Genomic DNA, 15,710 nt, shown 5'->3' with positions numbered 1-15,710 from the left:
TCATGCAAATTCCGACACACAAAATGCTCTCTCATGATGTAGTCGCCATGTTGCTAGAAACAAACAACTGTACAGCTGTGTCGGAACTTTTAACTTTCCTCTATCGAGTGACAAGCACAATGTGTATCTTTAATAGTTTTTCTGTGATAAACAATTGAAATCCATTCCTTAATTTTGAATCACCCACTATAAAAAAACATAGAAACATTAGTATGAAAATATCTAAAAGCAAGATAAATGACATTTAAAGGAAGCATCTACACTATCTGAAGCATGCATCTGCGAGTGAAGTTTCCTAACTACAGGGTCTAAGGGAGAAATTTATTGTAAACACTACATTTGACAAAATACCATCAAAAACAATAACACAAAAGCATTTACAACAAGAAGAAAATTAAGTGGGAAACATTAACTGCTATCCTGAACTGAATATCGCCCAAAGAATTTTCTTCTAGTAAGACTTCAGTATTTCAAACCGAGTTGACATGAGACGTTTAGTGTGTACATCATATGACCTCTTGACTAACAGCTTTTAACATTGGAAGTAACTGATAATTTTTCTGGCATAGCAATCTACAGTTAAAAAGCATCAGATGCTGCAATGAAGCTGCTCTCTCAAATTTGTTTTCATAACTGTTATTAAGCTCACCTGACACCACAATAGCTTGTTAATAAATGAGTGACATTTATTTCATTGTATTTCTGTAATGTGATGGTAACTCTCTATTAGAATGAGTACTTCAAGCAATTTGGTGAATAAATTTTATTTCCAGTGGTAAGTCATTCTGTAGTTAAGTAATAGCAGCAAAATTCAGCAGTAAACAAAAAAAGGGATCAGTAACGAAAGTGGTCAAGAAAATAAGTCATGCAGAATAATTATTCAAAACAATGTTTATTAAACAAACATATGATGAACATAAGCACAAAAACAAAATAATGAAGTACTGGAACTATTTCAACACAGATTATGTCCTACAATAAACTGAAGAAATACATTTCAATATACTTAGTGCCATTTCTAAGCTTATAAAACACAACTAAAATTTTAAACTGACAATAGCATCTTCAGTCCAGACAGAGACATATAACTAATCTGCAAGCATATTAAAAGAAAATTACAAAAAAAAATTACAGTCTTAATTAGAATTTCAGTTCTGTCAATTGATTCACAACCTTCCAGACTCTTCACAGAAAGTCATTTTGAGCATTCAAACTAATCATAAAAGACATGCACAGGCAACATAAATTACGGAAGACATCGTAATGAAATTAATAAAACAGACAAAATTTGGACAGTAAAGATATTCACTTCCGCCTGCTTCTGGTGGTTGTACTCCGCTTACTGCGGCGTAGTTCTGGCATGTCTGTATTACCGTGTAGATCCTCCTTACACAAGAACTGCTCCAGCTCACTTTCATCTGACAAAGTATGAATATCATATTCTATATCAGCAGTAAAATCTGAATGTGTAGTTTCCACGGAACAAGATCTTGACCGTCTCCGCAACTCCATCTGTCTCATATCATAGTCTACTGCGTCAGGTTCACAGGCAGATTGAGTGCGAGGACGAGGTTTTGAATCTGTCAATGCAGGACCTGGTATGGCCTGGTGACAAGGTCATCATGGCATGCAGACAAGATTATTACTTTACGCAAGCGCCTACTGCAACTATATGGACTGTGTGAGATTTTGCAGAAGAAAGGTTAATTTTACAAATACTACACTATGTCATACTTCCATATTCACACACATCAACTAATTACATTTATTTCATACTATATGCCATTATAAGAAAATTTTAATAGTAATTAATTCTCTACAGTGGCCCATAAACTTGCCCCTCCACCCTCCCATCCCACTGTCTCAGCCCATTTTCAGTAACAGGCTGATGGAAACAAATGTTTATCGTGCTTTTACACAGGATATTTCATGACCTAAATCAGTTATTTTATTACTATTGTAGAAAACTACCTTCGCTTACATAAAACACCAGTATACGACATGTATAAAAACATGTTGCTCGCTATTCAGTTTATCACTCAAATTGGGTCAAAAAACACATCAGTGTGTATCTTTGTACAATAGAATCAAAGATTACTCTACAAGGGTTGGAGAGAAGGAAATGGCTTTAGTAATGGATAAAAGCAATTTGAATATAAAAACAGGAAGAAAAATATAGAAGAACATAGTAAAACAAGCTTGTAGGAAGGGTTGATGCTTTAGGTCTTTTAGATGCGAATTGTGTACTCATATCTCCAAACTCTAAGGTCCTAAATAAACCTGCTAATAATTTTCATGAAGTAGCTATAGAAGAGTGCTTCTGTAGAAATAGTTTAATAAGGGTAACAGACCATTCTTAGTTAATTATTATATTTCATGCCAATACATCCAGCTTTAAAATGGAAATTGCATTTCAATTCAACATGCAGTCACTTACGACGAGCACTTGGGAACACTTATAAACACATGCAATTAAATAAAAACACATTACTTATGCTCATTACAGTACAATACAAATATAGAAAAACTGCACAGGAAGAAAGCTTTTATAAACAACTGCTTAGTATAAGGTATACTCAAATCAGTTCCACATACTGAAGTATCATTTAAGGACATCCATACAGCTTGTATTCTGTATGTAATACATATATAAACAAATAACTCCCTTTCGCACAGACCAAATAACACGAGGAAAATCAGGGATCAGATGCAAGACAATAAATAGCAAGTTGTTCCAAATTCTTTCCAAAACATTCAGCTTCAGAGAGTTACTTCACAATATACAGATTGAAGTAGAATGCAAGATACAAAGTCATCTAGCATTAAATGAAATGGTATACTGCTCTCTGAAACTGTCGGAAGTATCAAGTGATACTTGTTAGACTGGTGATAACAGACAACTGCCTTCACCTTACTGTGAATAGGCTCACCCAGGCAGTTATGGATGGATCTAGAGTTTAATAACACTAAATCATAATCCAACTGGACATTTTCAAATAATGAACCATTTGAAACTTCCTCGCAGATTAAAACTGTGTGCCGGACCGAGACTCGAACTCGGGACTTTTGCCTTTTGCGGGCAAGTGCTCTACCAACTGAGCTACCCATGCACGACTCACGCCCCGTCCTCACAGCTTTACTTCCGCCAGTACCTCATCTCGTACCTTCCAAACTTTACAGAAGCTCTCCTGCAAACTTTTCAGAGTGCTAGTTCTGCAAGGTTCGCAGGAGAGCTTCTGTAAAGTTTGGAAGGTACGAGACGAGGTACTGGCAGAAGTAAAGCTGTGAGGACGGGGCGTGAGTTGTGCTTGAGTAGCTCAGTTGGTAGAGCACTTGCCCGCGAAAGGCAAAAGTCCCAAGTTCGAGTCTTGGTCCAGCACACAGTTTTAATCTGCCAGGAAGTTTCATATCAGCGCACACTCCGCTGCAGAGTGAAAATCTCATTCTTCAATGAACTATTTGTCACATTTAAATTTTAAAAAGTGCTACACAAAACTGCAGAACAGGGATCTAAAATAAAAACTTTTGATTTGTCAACTGAGAATTATAATCACCATGCCATGCATCAAGAACCACATATTGTCAAATTTTTCAGGGAACAATGGAGATCGACGTTCATTTTTAACGTGTCGAAGCAGATATTGATAGATTCATTTTAGGATGAATGATGACGAAACAGCAAAATGCATGATGTCAACCTGACCAGTCTTGAGTCACAATGTCACTCCTAATGTTTCTCACCCTAAAATGTGATGAATGATGACAAAATTCAAAATCTGTAGGTTTGCATTCATACCTTTCACTTTTTTTTTTTTTTTTTTTTTTTTTTTTTTGCTATCAGTTAAAGTACCAAATCCATCTTCAGTAGCAAACTACAGTTCCTATGGAGTTCAAGAGAGACATGGAAGTGGTAAATGAGCCGCATGTTGCCTTAATTCTGTATGTTCTCATATAAACTACTGGTGCAGAGTAAACTTTGCATCAAGAACTGTGGCATATCCCCTCCCCATTACTTAACCTCTCAAAACACAACTGTTAGTCTACAAAATGAGTTTGTTTATGCATTATGTTGTCTCCGACATAGTTTTGAACAAAAGACCATCTCCGTGTGTGCGCACTCCTTCCCCATTTCCCATCCCCATATCCATATCCATATCCATATCCCCAGTGTAGATTACCAATCTAGTCAGCAATTGCCACTGAAAGACATTCTGATAAGCTTTGTGATGTATATCCTAATTCTTAGTGACCAACTAAATGCTAGATGGAAGGCACCTGCCACTGGTCAAATTTCCACTTTCACGGGATCTTAACATGGAACTCAATTTGACAGAATTGAATGAGATTAACAATAATTAAAGAGTATTATTGGAAATATTAAAAAAAAAAAAAAAAAAAAAAAAAAAAAAAAAAAAAAAAAAAAAAAAATTTCATGAAAGTTATTGACTTCTCAGGCATCTCCTTTGGATAATATCAGTGATAAAATCAATACCAAGTCTGTAATACAATCTTTATCTAATTGGCAGGAGATTGAGCCCATGATCAATGTTCAGTATTCACAGCAAATTTCACCTCAGCCATCATTTTTATGATAACTACCACTGAATAAGTTAGTGACCAAACTTTGATTACATAAAGTCAACCAGGTATTCTTGCTCAACTAAATATCATTACAGAAAGGCCTTAACAAGTTTCATTAGTGAAAAGTCTAACACAAAGAAATAGTGGCATACATCACTGCTATCTTATCTTCCTGTAGCTTATTTCAGCTGCTGTGTGCACTGTCTAAAGAATTGTAGAAAAACATTCAGGAGATTGTAGTGACAAGAGCATTTTAAAAATCCCTGTGTTGCACATACTGAACTTTACAGGAGATAATATTTGTTCTTTATCAAAAGAATCATTCTGTGAAACGTCATCTGAATCCAACAGCAAAACTCTAAGATGTGAAAAGCAAATTTTGTCTGCTTTGTTTTTGTTGATATTGAAATTCTAACACAGATATGACAGTCACAGACAATCTTAAACAACATTAATAGCAAAGTGATATTCCACTAACTACAGTACACATTTTTTCAACTACTGTAAGAGTGTGCGACACACAAATCAAGTAATTCGATTAACTATCAACTTATGAATTACACATGTCAATGACGTAAACCTTCACAAAAAGAAGAAGTTATGTTAAATTGCAATAAAAGTAACAAAACTTTTATAAGAACTACACTGTTATCAGCAAAGCTTACTGCCACCATCACACACACACACACACACACACACACACACACACACACACACACACACACACACCCCTTATCCATACGCCACAAAGTGACTGCATTATTTTTGACACCACCATGTAAGTGTGGCACTCAATTGTTGTATGTAATATATGTAATACCGAAGTTTGTCTAATCCATTCACCAGTATATAAAATCATAATATAATTCTCACACCACAGTTAGCAGTTATGGCTGTTTGGCACTAATCCTTTTCCTGCTTGCTCACCTTGATGGCAGTCTGCATTATGACTGTTGTAGCATAGTTGACACCCTTCGTCCCAAGATGAAGTACCGTATGGTATCCTTGTTCTTTTGCTTTGGCTATGTACTCATCTATGTCCTGTCAAAACACAGATGTAACTATTAAAAAATTAACGATTATGCTGTATCATTTTGTATGAGGAAAATTCAACTTTAGCATCTACAGTCCAGAACATGTAAGCTTCTAAAATCAACAAGCAAATATTCTTACTTTACTACTCATCAGTAGCCAATTAAAAGTACCATGGCTAATACTGTCTATTGTTAATACTGATGACTATTATACAAGATATACTAAGTGTGACATTCGTCAATTGAAGACAGTATTTTAGGTTAGCTAAGAGGAGGAGGAGGAGGAGGAGGAGGAAGGGAGGGGGAGTTAAGGGTCTATGCACTGAGATTACTGGTCTCTGATTCAGGGGTTGGTCCATATGAAGTTAGTGAAATCTGACAGAAATATAATCAAACTGTAATGCAGGAGTGGTAGATCAATGCACTGAAAGCAATACAAGTACCCAGAGATGAAGAGTAATTTAAAGTGAGGTAAAAGTGTATGGTTTAGGCCAGGCTGCAGATGAGGGCAACCCCAGAGCTTATCTGCAGCAAGAGGTACATTTTCCATGACTGATCCCCCATTAATCTTATGCAGGGGTATTATAGTAACGGAATAGCCAGTTGGAGAGATAAGTAATAATAATAATGAATTAGCATCAGTAGGATCAACAACAGAAAAAGAAAGATGAGAGAAACAATCAGCTCAGTAGGTAGGTTAGTTTGTTGGTTTAAAAGATGGGGGAAGGGACCAAACGGCTGGGGCATCGATCCCTTGTTCCGAATAAAACAATGCCACAAGTGTGAGAATAAAACAAGCAAGACTGACAACACAAAATGGAGATAAAGGAAAAACCATAAGAACGACGGAAGGGCATCAAACACTTAAATAGAAAAAAGGCGAGAAGAAAACCACAGACATGCATGAAACAGGTAGAAGAGATTAAAACGGCAAAACAGATTACCGTGGCTGGCTGACCATGAGAATAAAGGAGAAGCCAGCCATTCTGCAACACATTAAAACCTCCACCCTAAAAGCACTAGCGTGGAGGACACAGAGGGACAAAGAACTTGTGCTAAAATTTAGATCAAATGATAAAACCCACCCTCACAAATAAAACATTAATCTAAATCAGCCGATGAGGCGTTGTCAGATAAAATTAGCGGCAATGAGTCCAGTAACCCAACATTTTGTCGCAGGGCAGTCAAAGTGAGACAGTGCACCAGAATATGGGCCACTGTCAACTGGGCGCCGCATCGACACTGAGGTGGGTCTTCATGGCGCAGGAGGTAGCCATGGGTCGCACAAGTGTGGCCAATGCAGAGCCAGTTGAGAACTGCAGAGTCCCTGCGAGAGGCCCACATAGAGGCCTGCCACACATTCATAGTCTCCTTAATGGCATGCAATTTGTTGTGCATACAGAGACTATGCCATTCCATCTCCCAAAGCCAAAAAACCTGGCGACATAAAAACGAATGCAGGTCAGTTATTGGAATGCCAATCTCCATAAGCGTTTCTATGTAGCCTGTTTGGCCAGTCTGTCAGCAAGTTTGTTGCCTGGGATTCAAATATGTCCCGGGGTCCACACAAACACCACTGAATGACCAGACCGTTCCAGGGCATAGACAGACTCCTGGATGGTCACTACCAAAGGATGACGAGGGTAGCACTTGTTGATTGCTTGCAGGCGGCAGGCTGCTCAAGGAGTCAGTACACAGAAGAAACTGACTCCGCAGGGCATGAACGGATGTGCTCAAGAGCACAAAATATAGCCACCAGCTCTGCAGTGAAAACACTGCAGCCATTGGGCAAGGAATGCTGTTCAATATGCACTCCATTGACATATGCGAAGCCGACGTGACCATCAGCCATGGAGCCATTGGTGTAAATCACTTCATGGCCTCAGCACATGTCAAGAATCGAGATGAAGTGACAGCAAAGAGCTGCAGGGTGAACTGAGTCCTTTGGGCCATGTGAAAGGTCCAGGCACAGCGACCTAGGTGTACACCATGGAGGTGTACGCGACTGGACCTCTAGTGTAGCAGGTGGTGAAGACAAGGACTCCAGTTCACACAGAATTGTAAGCCCTGACCCGGGCTGCCGATGCAGGAGATGAACTGCCGTGGGTGGGAAAAGGAGACGATAATTCAGATGCGCAGAACTACGAACTTGTGCAACATAACTGGCAAGCAGTTGTGCACGTCTGACCTGCAATGGAAGAACTCCAGCTTCCACAAAGGCACTGGCCACCAGACTTGTCCTGAAAGTTCCCGTCGCTAGTCTAACGCCACAGTGGTGCACTGGGTCGAGTAAACACAACACTGAGGGCACCGCTGAACCATAAACCTGACTCCCATAGTCAAGGCAGGATTTAACAAGGGCTCTGTATAGCTGCAGCAGCGTAGAGTGATCTGCACCCCAGTTGGTGTTGCTCAGGCAGCAGAGGGCATTGAGGTGCTGCCAGCATTTCCACTTAAGCTGACTAAGGTGAGGAAGCAGAGTCAATGGGCATCGAAAACAACTCCTAAAAATCGATACGTCTCCACTACAGTGAGGGGATTGTCAGTAACGTAAGGTTCTGGTTCCGGATGAACGGTAAGATGCCGACAGAAGTGCGTAACACACGACTTTGCGGCCAAAAACTGAAATCCATGGGCTACAGTCCATGACTGCACCTTGTGGATGGCTCCCAGGAGGCACTGCTCAGCAACACCAGTACAGTTAGAGCAGTACGAAATGCAGAAGTTGTCTGCATACAGAGAGGGTGAGACAGACGGCCATACAGATGCTGCTAGACCATTAATGGCCACTAAAAATAGAGATATACTCAATAAGGAGCCCTGTGGGACCCCACTCTCCTGGATAAGGGGCGGGGGATGGGGGGGGGGGGGGGGGGACTATGGGAGGCACCAACTTTGACACGGGATGTAGGAAGCGACAGGACATTCTGGATAAAAATCGGGAGCAGGCCTCTGATACCCCACTCGTATAATGTGCCAAGGATATGTCGTCGCCAGATGGCGTCATACGCTTTTCATACATCAAAACAGATGGCAACATGGTTTTGGCATCTGGGAAAGGCTGTTCAGATGGCAGACTCGAGGGGCACAAGATTATCAGTGGCAGTGCAACCCAGGTGGAAACCGACCTGGCATGGAGGCAGTAGGCCACGTGACTCCAAGACCCAACCCAACCGCCGACACACCGTACATTCCAGCAGCCTACAAAGAATGTTGGTGAGGCTAATGGGCTGATAGCTATCCACACCAAGCAGGTTTTTGCTGGGTTTGTGCATTGGTATGATGGTGCTCTCCCGCCAGTGCGACTGAAAGACGCCATCACACCAGATCCGGTTGAAGATCACGAGGAGATGCCACTTGTAGTCAGATGAGGGATGTTTAATCATCTGACTGATGATCCGACCAGGCCCAGGAGCTCTGTCAGGGCAATGTGCAAGGGCACTGAGGAGCTCCCACTCTGTAAATGGGGCGCTATAGGGTTCACTGTGACATGTAGTGAACGAGAGGACTGTCTCTTCCATCTGCCATTTAGAGGGCGAAAGGCTGGAGGGTAATTCTCCAATGCAGAGGCACGAGCATAGTGCTCAGCAAACTGCTCGGCAATCATGTTTGCGTCAGTAAATAACAAGCCAATTATGTTAACACCAGGAACACCTGTTTGGGTCTGGTACCCAAAAACTCGTTTGATCCTTTGCCAAGACTTGGGAAGGTGACATATGGCATCCAATGGTCAACACATACCTCTCAACACTCCTAAACCCACTTTTTGATAAGCTGGTGAACATAGGCACGGAGCCATTTAAAGGCTATGAGGTGCACCAGGGAAGGGTGCCGCTCATGCCGCTGTAGCGCTCGCTGACGCTCCTTAATTGCCTCAGTGACTACCGGTGACCACCAAGGGACTATCTTTCACCGGGGGCACCCTAAAGAACAAGAGATTCCGTTTTCTGCCACAGAAACGATCATTGTAGTTACCTGCTCAACCACCACATTGATGTTACTGTATGGGTGAGATTCAACGGTGACAGCAGAGATTAAAGTTTCCCAGTCCGCCTTGTTTAAAGCCCATCTGGGCAGGCATCCATGGGCCTGATGTCAGGAAGATGGGGAAGTGGTCACTACAACATAGGTCATCATGTGCTCTCCAGTGGATAGATGGGAGAAGGCCAGGACTGCAAACTGAGAGATCAATGACCGAATATGTGCCATGTGTCACACTGAAATGTGTGGTGGCCCCAGTATTTAAGAGGCAGAGGTCGAGTTGTGACAGTAAATTTTTGACATCTCTGCCTCAGCCAGTAAGAACTGTGCCACCCCACAAGGGGTGATGAGTTAAAATCTCCCAAAAGTAGGAAAGGTTTAGGGAGTTGGTCGATCAGTGCAGCCAATGTGTTCAAGGGTACTGCACCATCTGGAGGAAGATATATGTTACAGACAGTTATTTCCTGCGCCATCCTTATCCTGACAGCCACAGTTTCAAGAGGGGTTTGAAGGGGCACAGGTTCACTGCATACACAGTTTAGGACGTAGATGCAAACTCCACCTGACAGTCTATTATAGCTGCTACAGTTCCTGTAATAACCCTTATAGCCACAGAAGGCAGGGGTCCGCATTGCTGGGAACAAGGTTTTCTGGAGGGAAATGCAGAAAGCAGGTGTAAAGCTTAACAGTTGCCGTAGCTCAGCCAGATAGTGGGAAAAAAACCGCCGCAATTCCACTGGAGGATAATGTTGTTGTGAGCCTGGGAAAGGATGAAGCGTGCAAGGAGGTAGGTTATGTCACCTGCTGCCTTCGATGGAGTATTTGTAGCCATTTCTATGGTGGATGAGGCATCAGTGAGCTCTAGGTCCACAGGGGACACTAAGATGTCCACTGCATCCTCAGATGCAGAACTGATAGGGGGTGGTGGTGTTGGGGCCACCAGAGAGTCCTGTTTCTTAGCAGACTAAATCTTAGTTTGCTTGCTCTCTCGCTTCTCTTTAGGGGCTTACTGGGAAGATTTCTCCGAAGCAGCTTCAGGCATGGAGGAAGACCATGAAGCTCTTCGTCCGGCAGCTTTTGGCTCCTTGAGCCACTGGCAAGTGTCTGCCGTGGCATTAGTGGAGACCTTGGAAGAGAGGGCCCCATGGGACCCCTTCTGCACGAGAGGAGCTGGAGGAGGCTGTTGTTTCTCCAGCAGGGGGGAGGGGACTGATGTCCTCCACATTTGGGGGGGGGGGGGGGGGGAGACCCTTCCTCCCAAAGAAGGTGCTTTGGGAGCAAAGGAGGAAGATTTGCCCCCCTACCACCGAGGTGGCAGATGTATTCTGGTGGCCCAGAGGGCCTACTGTTCGTGGCACAGAGTGAGGAACCACTGGCACATGGGACAGCGATGGTGATGTAGCTGCAGCGTATGTCGACATCAACCAAATGGGGTTTAATCTTTCGAATTTACATTTAGCCTCTTGTAAATCAACTGGTCCATGGTCATTTACTCCAAAAATTTCTGCTCCTTTTTAAGTACTGGGCAGTTGGCTAGCAGGGGCAGAGGTGCTCTCCATAGTTGATGCAAGTGGGAGGTGGCACACATGGGTGCAGTGCAGTGGACATCCACAGTCTCGACATGTAGCACTGGAAGTGCAGCGGGAAAACATGTGCCCAAACTTCCAGCACTTAAAGCACTGCATAGGGGGAGGGATGTATGGTTTAACGTCACAGCACACCTTGACCTTTTCAGGCAATGAATCACCCTCAAGGCCAAGATGAAGGCACCGGTAGCAACCCTGTTGTCTTTGGGTGTCCCTGTAAACGCGCTGGATGAAATGAACACCCCGCCGTTCTAAGTTGGCACAGGGCTCGTCGTCAGACTGCAAGAGGTGGTCATGATGGAAAATAATCCCCTGGACCCTGTTGAGGCTTTTATGGGGAGTGACGGAAACAGGAATGTCACCCAGCTTGTTATAGGCGAGTAACGTTCGGGATTGGGCTACGGATGCTGTCCGAATCAAGGCTGCGCAATTTCACATCTTGGGCAGCGCTGTCAATTCTCCAAACTTATCCTCAAGGTGTTCAACGAAAAATTGGGGCTTCGCCAGTAGAAAATAATCCCCATCAGTTCTGCTACAGACTAAAAACTGAGGTGAATATGGCTTTCTCCATTCTGTAGCTCTACATTCCTCCCATGGTGTAGCGAGGGAGGGAAACAATTTAGGGTCATACCTGTTGGCATTGTATTCTATCTTGCCCTTCTTAGAAACTGCTGGTGCTGTAAAGTCACCAGCAAGAGATGACTTAGTCCACTTCATTGCGGGTCATCCGCCCTGATGCCACCGACTCCAGTCACGGGCTCTCCCCAAGGGTGCCGCCCAGCCACAGCAAAGGCCAACTGGTGTGATGGCCATTTCTGGGAGTCCTGATGCCCCAGGAAGACAGGCATCTACTCCTTGGCATACGTGGGGAGTTTACAGCTCAGGCATCAGCAGTGTGATTCCTGTGTTGTCAGGGGGCTACCACCAAATGGGTACATGGCAGCCCCACCACAATAGACTGGCTACCATGCTGGATTGTGGGTGCAGAGAAATCCAATATTGTCATGGGTGCAAAAGAGGACAGGAGACAACAGAAGAAGATGACATACACCGGAAATGTCCTCGCCCAAATAGTTGAATCGCAGGTGGAGATGCAAAGCCATGACAAGAGATTCAGGAGATCGAATCTAAGGGCACTCGTGCACCATCTGCACCTACATCTACATCCATACTCCGCAAGCCAACTGACGGTGTGTGGCGGAGGGTACCTTGAGTACCTCTATCGGTTCTCCCTTCTATTCCATTCTCGTATTGTTCGTGGAAAGAAAGATTGTCGGTATGCCTCTGTGTGGGCTCTAATCTCTCTGATTTTATCCTCATGGTCTCTTCGCGAGATATACGTAGGAGGGAGCAATATACTGCTTGACTCTTCGGTGAAGGTATGTTCTCGAAACTTTGACAAAAGCCCGTACCGAGCTACTGAGTGTGTCTCCTGCAGAGTCTTCCACTGGAGTTTATCTATCATCTCCGTAACGCTTTCGCGATTACTAAATGATCCTGTAACGAAGCGCGCTGCTCTCCGTTGGATCTTCTCTATCTCTTCTATCAACCCTATCTGGTACGGATCCCACACTGCTGAGCAGTATTCAAGCAGTGGGCGAACAAGCGTACTGTAACCTACTTCCTTTGTTTTCGGATTGCATTTCCTTAGGATTCTTCCAATGAATCTCAGTCTGGCATCTGCTTTACCGACTATCAACATTATATGATCATTCCATTTTAAATCACTCCTAATGCGTACTCCCAGATAATTTATGGTATTAACTGCTTCCAGTTGCTGACCTGCTATTTTGTAGCTAAATGATAAAGGATCTATCTTTCTGTGTATTCGCAGCACATTACACTTGTCTACATTGAGATTCAATTGCCATTCCCTGCACCATGCGTCAATTCGCTGCTGATCCTCCTGCATTTCAGTACAATTTTCCATTGTTACAACCTCTCGATACACCACAGCATCATCTGCAAAAAGCCTCAGTGAACTTCCGATGTCATCCACAAGGTCATTTATGTATATTGTGAATAGCAACGGTCCTATGACACTCCCCTGCGGCACACCTGAAATCACTCTTACTTCGGAAGTCTTCTCTCCATTGAGAATGACATGCTGCGTCCTGTTATCTAGGAACTCCTCAATCCAATCACACAATTGGTCTGATAGTCCATATGCTCTTACTTCGTTTATTAAACGACTGTGGGGAACTGTATTGAACGCCTTGCGGAAGTCAAGAAACACGGCATCTACCTGTGAACCCGTATCTATGGTCCTCTGAGTCTCTTGGACGAATAGCGCGAGCTGGGTTTCACATGATCGTCTTTTTCGAAACCCATGCTGATTCCTACAGAGTAGATTTCTTGTCTCCAGAAAAGTCATTATACTCGAACACAATACGTGTTCCAAAATTCTACAACTGATCGACGTTAGAGATATAGGTCTATAGTTCTGCACATCTGCTCGACGTACCTTCTTGAAAACGGGGATGACCTGTGCCCTTTTCCAATCCTTTGGTACGCTACGCTCTTCTAGAGACCTACGGTACACCGCTGCAAGAAGGGGGGCAAAGGTGTCCTTCCACATATGGCCCGCACTTCTGTAGAATTTTGAAAGTGGCAGGTCAAACCATAGAATGGGACCTGAACTCATAGGGCTGGAAAGTGTTAGAGTCCTTTTGGTCACCTCTTACAACAGGCAGAATACCTCAGGCCTATTCTAACCCCCAGACGCACAGGGGTTGCTCAGTAGGTGGTCACATTTGAGTGTTCGCACACTGGGTATTGTGTAATAATTTCACTGTCCGAGTTCGGTATTGACAGCTTGTGCAATATAATGAACACTGCAGAGTTTTAAAAATATTGACACTGTCTCAATATATTGTACCATGTGAGGATGGTACTGTGCAATACATTTCAGTTTCTGCCGAGAGAAAGAGAGAGAAAGAGAGAGAAAGAGAGAGAGAGAGAGAGAGAGAGAGAGAGAGAGAGAAATAAAATACCAGGATGTGGGTGGGGAGGATGTATATGAAAGTACCATGCAGTACTTTAAGAAAAACCCTCACTTATCAGGAAATGCCACATACCTTGTCCACAATAGCAGAATAAACTGAAGATTTTGAGAGATTTTTGTGAGATGACAGTAAGCAGAAATGTTTATTTTACTCGTAACAGTTCTCAGCATTGATAAGTAAGGTTAGGTCAGTTGTCCAGAGATCACACACATTTATTTCGTTTGTGACAGTTGTTACATTAGAGAAATACATATAAAACAGCACAGGTATGCTATAAACTATATTATTCACTTGTTCAGTTTGTAATTAATCATCACTGTGGTTTACGAATCTAAGCTGCCATAAATAAGCTTCTGGTCCATTGAAATGATCACAGGAAGCTTTTCAGATTTATTATGTCCATTACACATAATTTCTCCTTTTCTTTTGCCAAACAAGAAACTCATTCACAATATATGAGAGTTCCCATATTGTTGAGCACAGACTTGTTCGCTTCCCGGACATAAATATTGTGTAATATTGTTGCAATGTTCTTGGCCTTAATTACCACAAAACATATTTACACAATATTATTGAGTTAATAGTACTGAACATGTAAGGGCCACTTGACAAAAAACATTAAAAGTTGGAATAGAACACATTCCCTCAAAGGCAGCATAGAAAACTGCTAAACTATTATTTTTTAGTCAGCTTAATTAATTGATAAGAAATACTTAACGTCTTCCCTTTATTGGCCTTCTATGTGAAGGGCACTTCTAAAATAGTAAAATGCAGTGCAGTGGAAAAAAATGTCAACTCCATCTGAAAGTAATTAAAAATGGTGGATTCTTCCTGGGAGGAACGTTAAGAGCAGTGTCGTATAACGGTAGTCTGCTTGACAGTGTGCAGTTTATAAGATCATCCGATGATGCTCTGTCTTCAAGTTAAGTAGAGGCGTTACTGGCAATACAAATCCATACCTGGGATTGTCAAAAGTGAATGTAAGGTGAGAAATCATTCCTCTAGCCAAATGGATGGCCAGATGGATGGCCCATTCCCTGGGATACCCACATGACTTGGGGCCCAGAGAAAGACAATGAAGCACAAAGTATGACTAAGGGCAGAGAGAAAATAATGAATATCATCTCTCAATATGGCAAGAGTAACATCAGTCAACAGCCTGGAGACTACTCACTGAGTCATGACAAATTAAAAGTACTGGGCTCCGTTAATGGATCAGCTTCACCATAAAAACATTACATGTTCCTGGCAACAAATGTTCTTCCTGCCCAGTGGGAGATGCCAAAGCATATTCTGTTCTACTCGTCATTTTAGAGCTGTCAGTTTAAATGATGGTACCACACCGATACACATGGAGAACAGAGAGGAGTAGATCAAAAGTAAACAGTGACAAAAAACTTTAGTTCTTTGAAATCAAAATTCATGGTCTGGGTACTAACCAAGACGAAGCACAAAGGAATACACAGAAAGCACACAGCAATGGGGTTGGAATGGCTTTCCAGACCCTCTGTTGGGTCTTCTGC

General features: G+C 42.6%; 1 protein-coding gene across 6 annotated transcripts in view; it reads right to left on the bottom strand.

Moving 5' to 3' along the window:
- Positions 1–15,710, bottom strand: part of LOC124619921 (uncharacterized protein T19C3.4) — a 284,127-nt gene that overhangs the window by 110,370 nt on the left and 158,047 nt on the right. For all 6 annotated transcript variants that reach the window (XM_047146561.1, XM_047146562.1, XM_047146559.1 and 3 more), the window contains one exon: positions 5,509–5,622. In XM_047146561.1, coding sequence (XP_047002517.1) covers positions 5,509–5,622 — 114 coding nt within the window. The remainder of the gene's footprint in view (positions 1–5,508; positions 5,623–15,710) is intronic.

Source organism: Schistocerca americana, chromosome 6, assembly GCF_021461395.2.
Source record: "Schistocerca americana isolate TAMUIC-IGC-003095 chromosome 6, iqSchAmer2.1, whole genome shotgun sequence".
NCBI classification, from domain to species: Eukaryota; Metazoa; Arthropoda; class Insecta; order Orthoptera; family Acrididae; genus Schistocerca; species Schistocerca americana.
The sequence above is the reverse complement of the archived record's forward strand: the minus strand, read 5'-3'. Positions and strand labels throughout refer to the sequence as shown.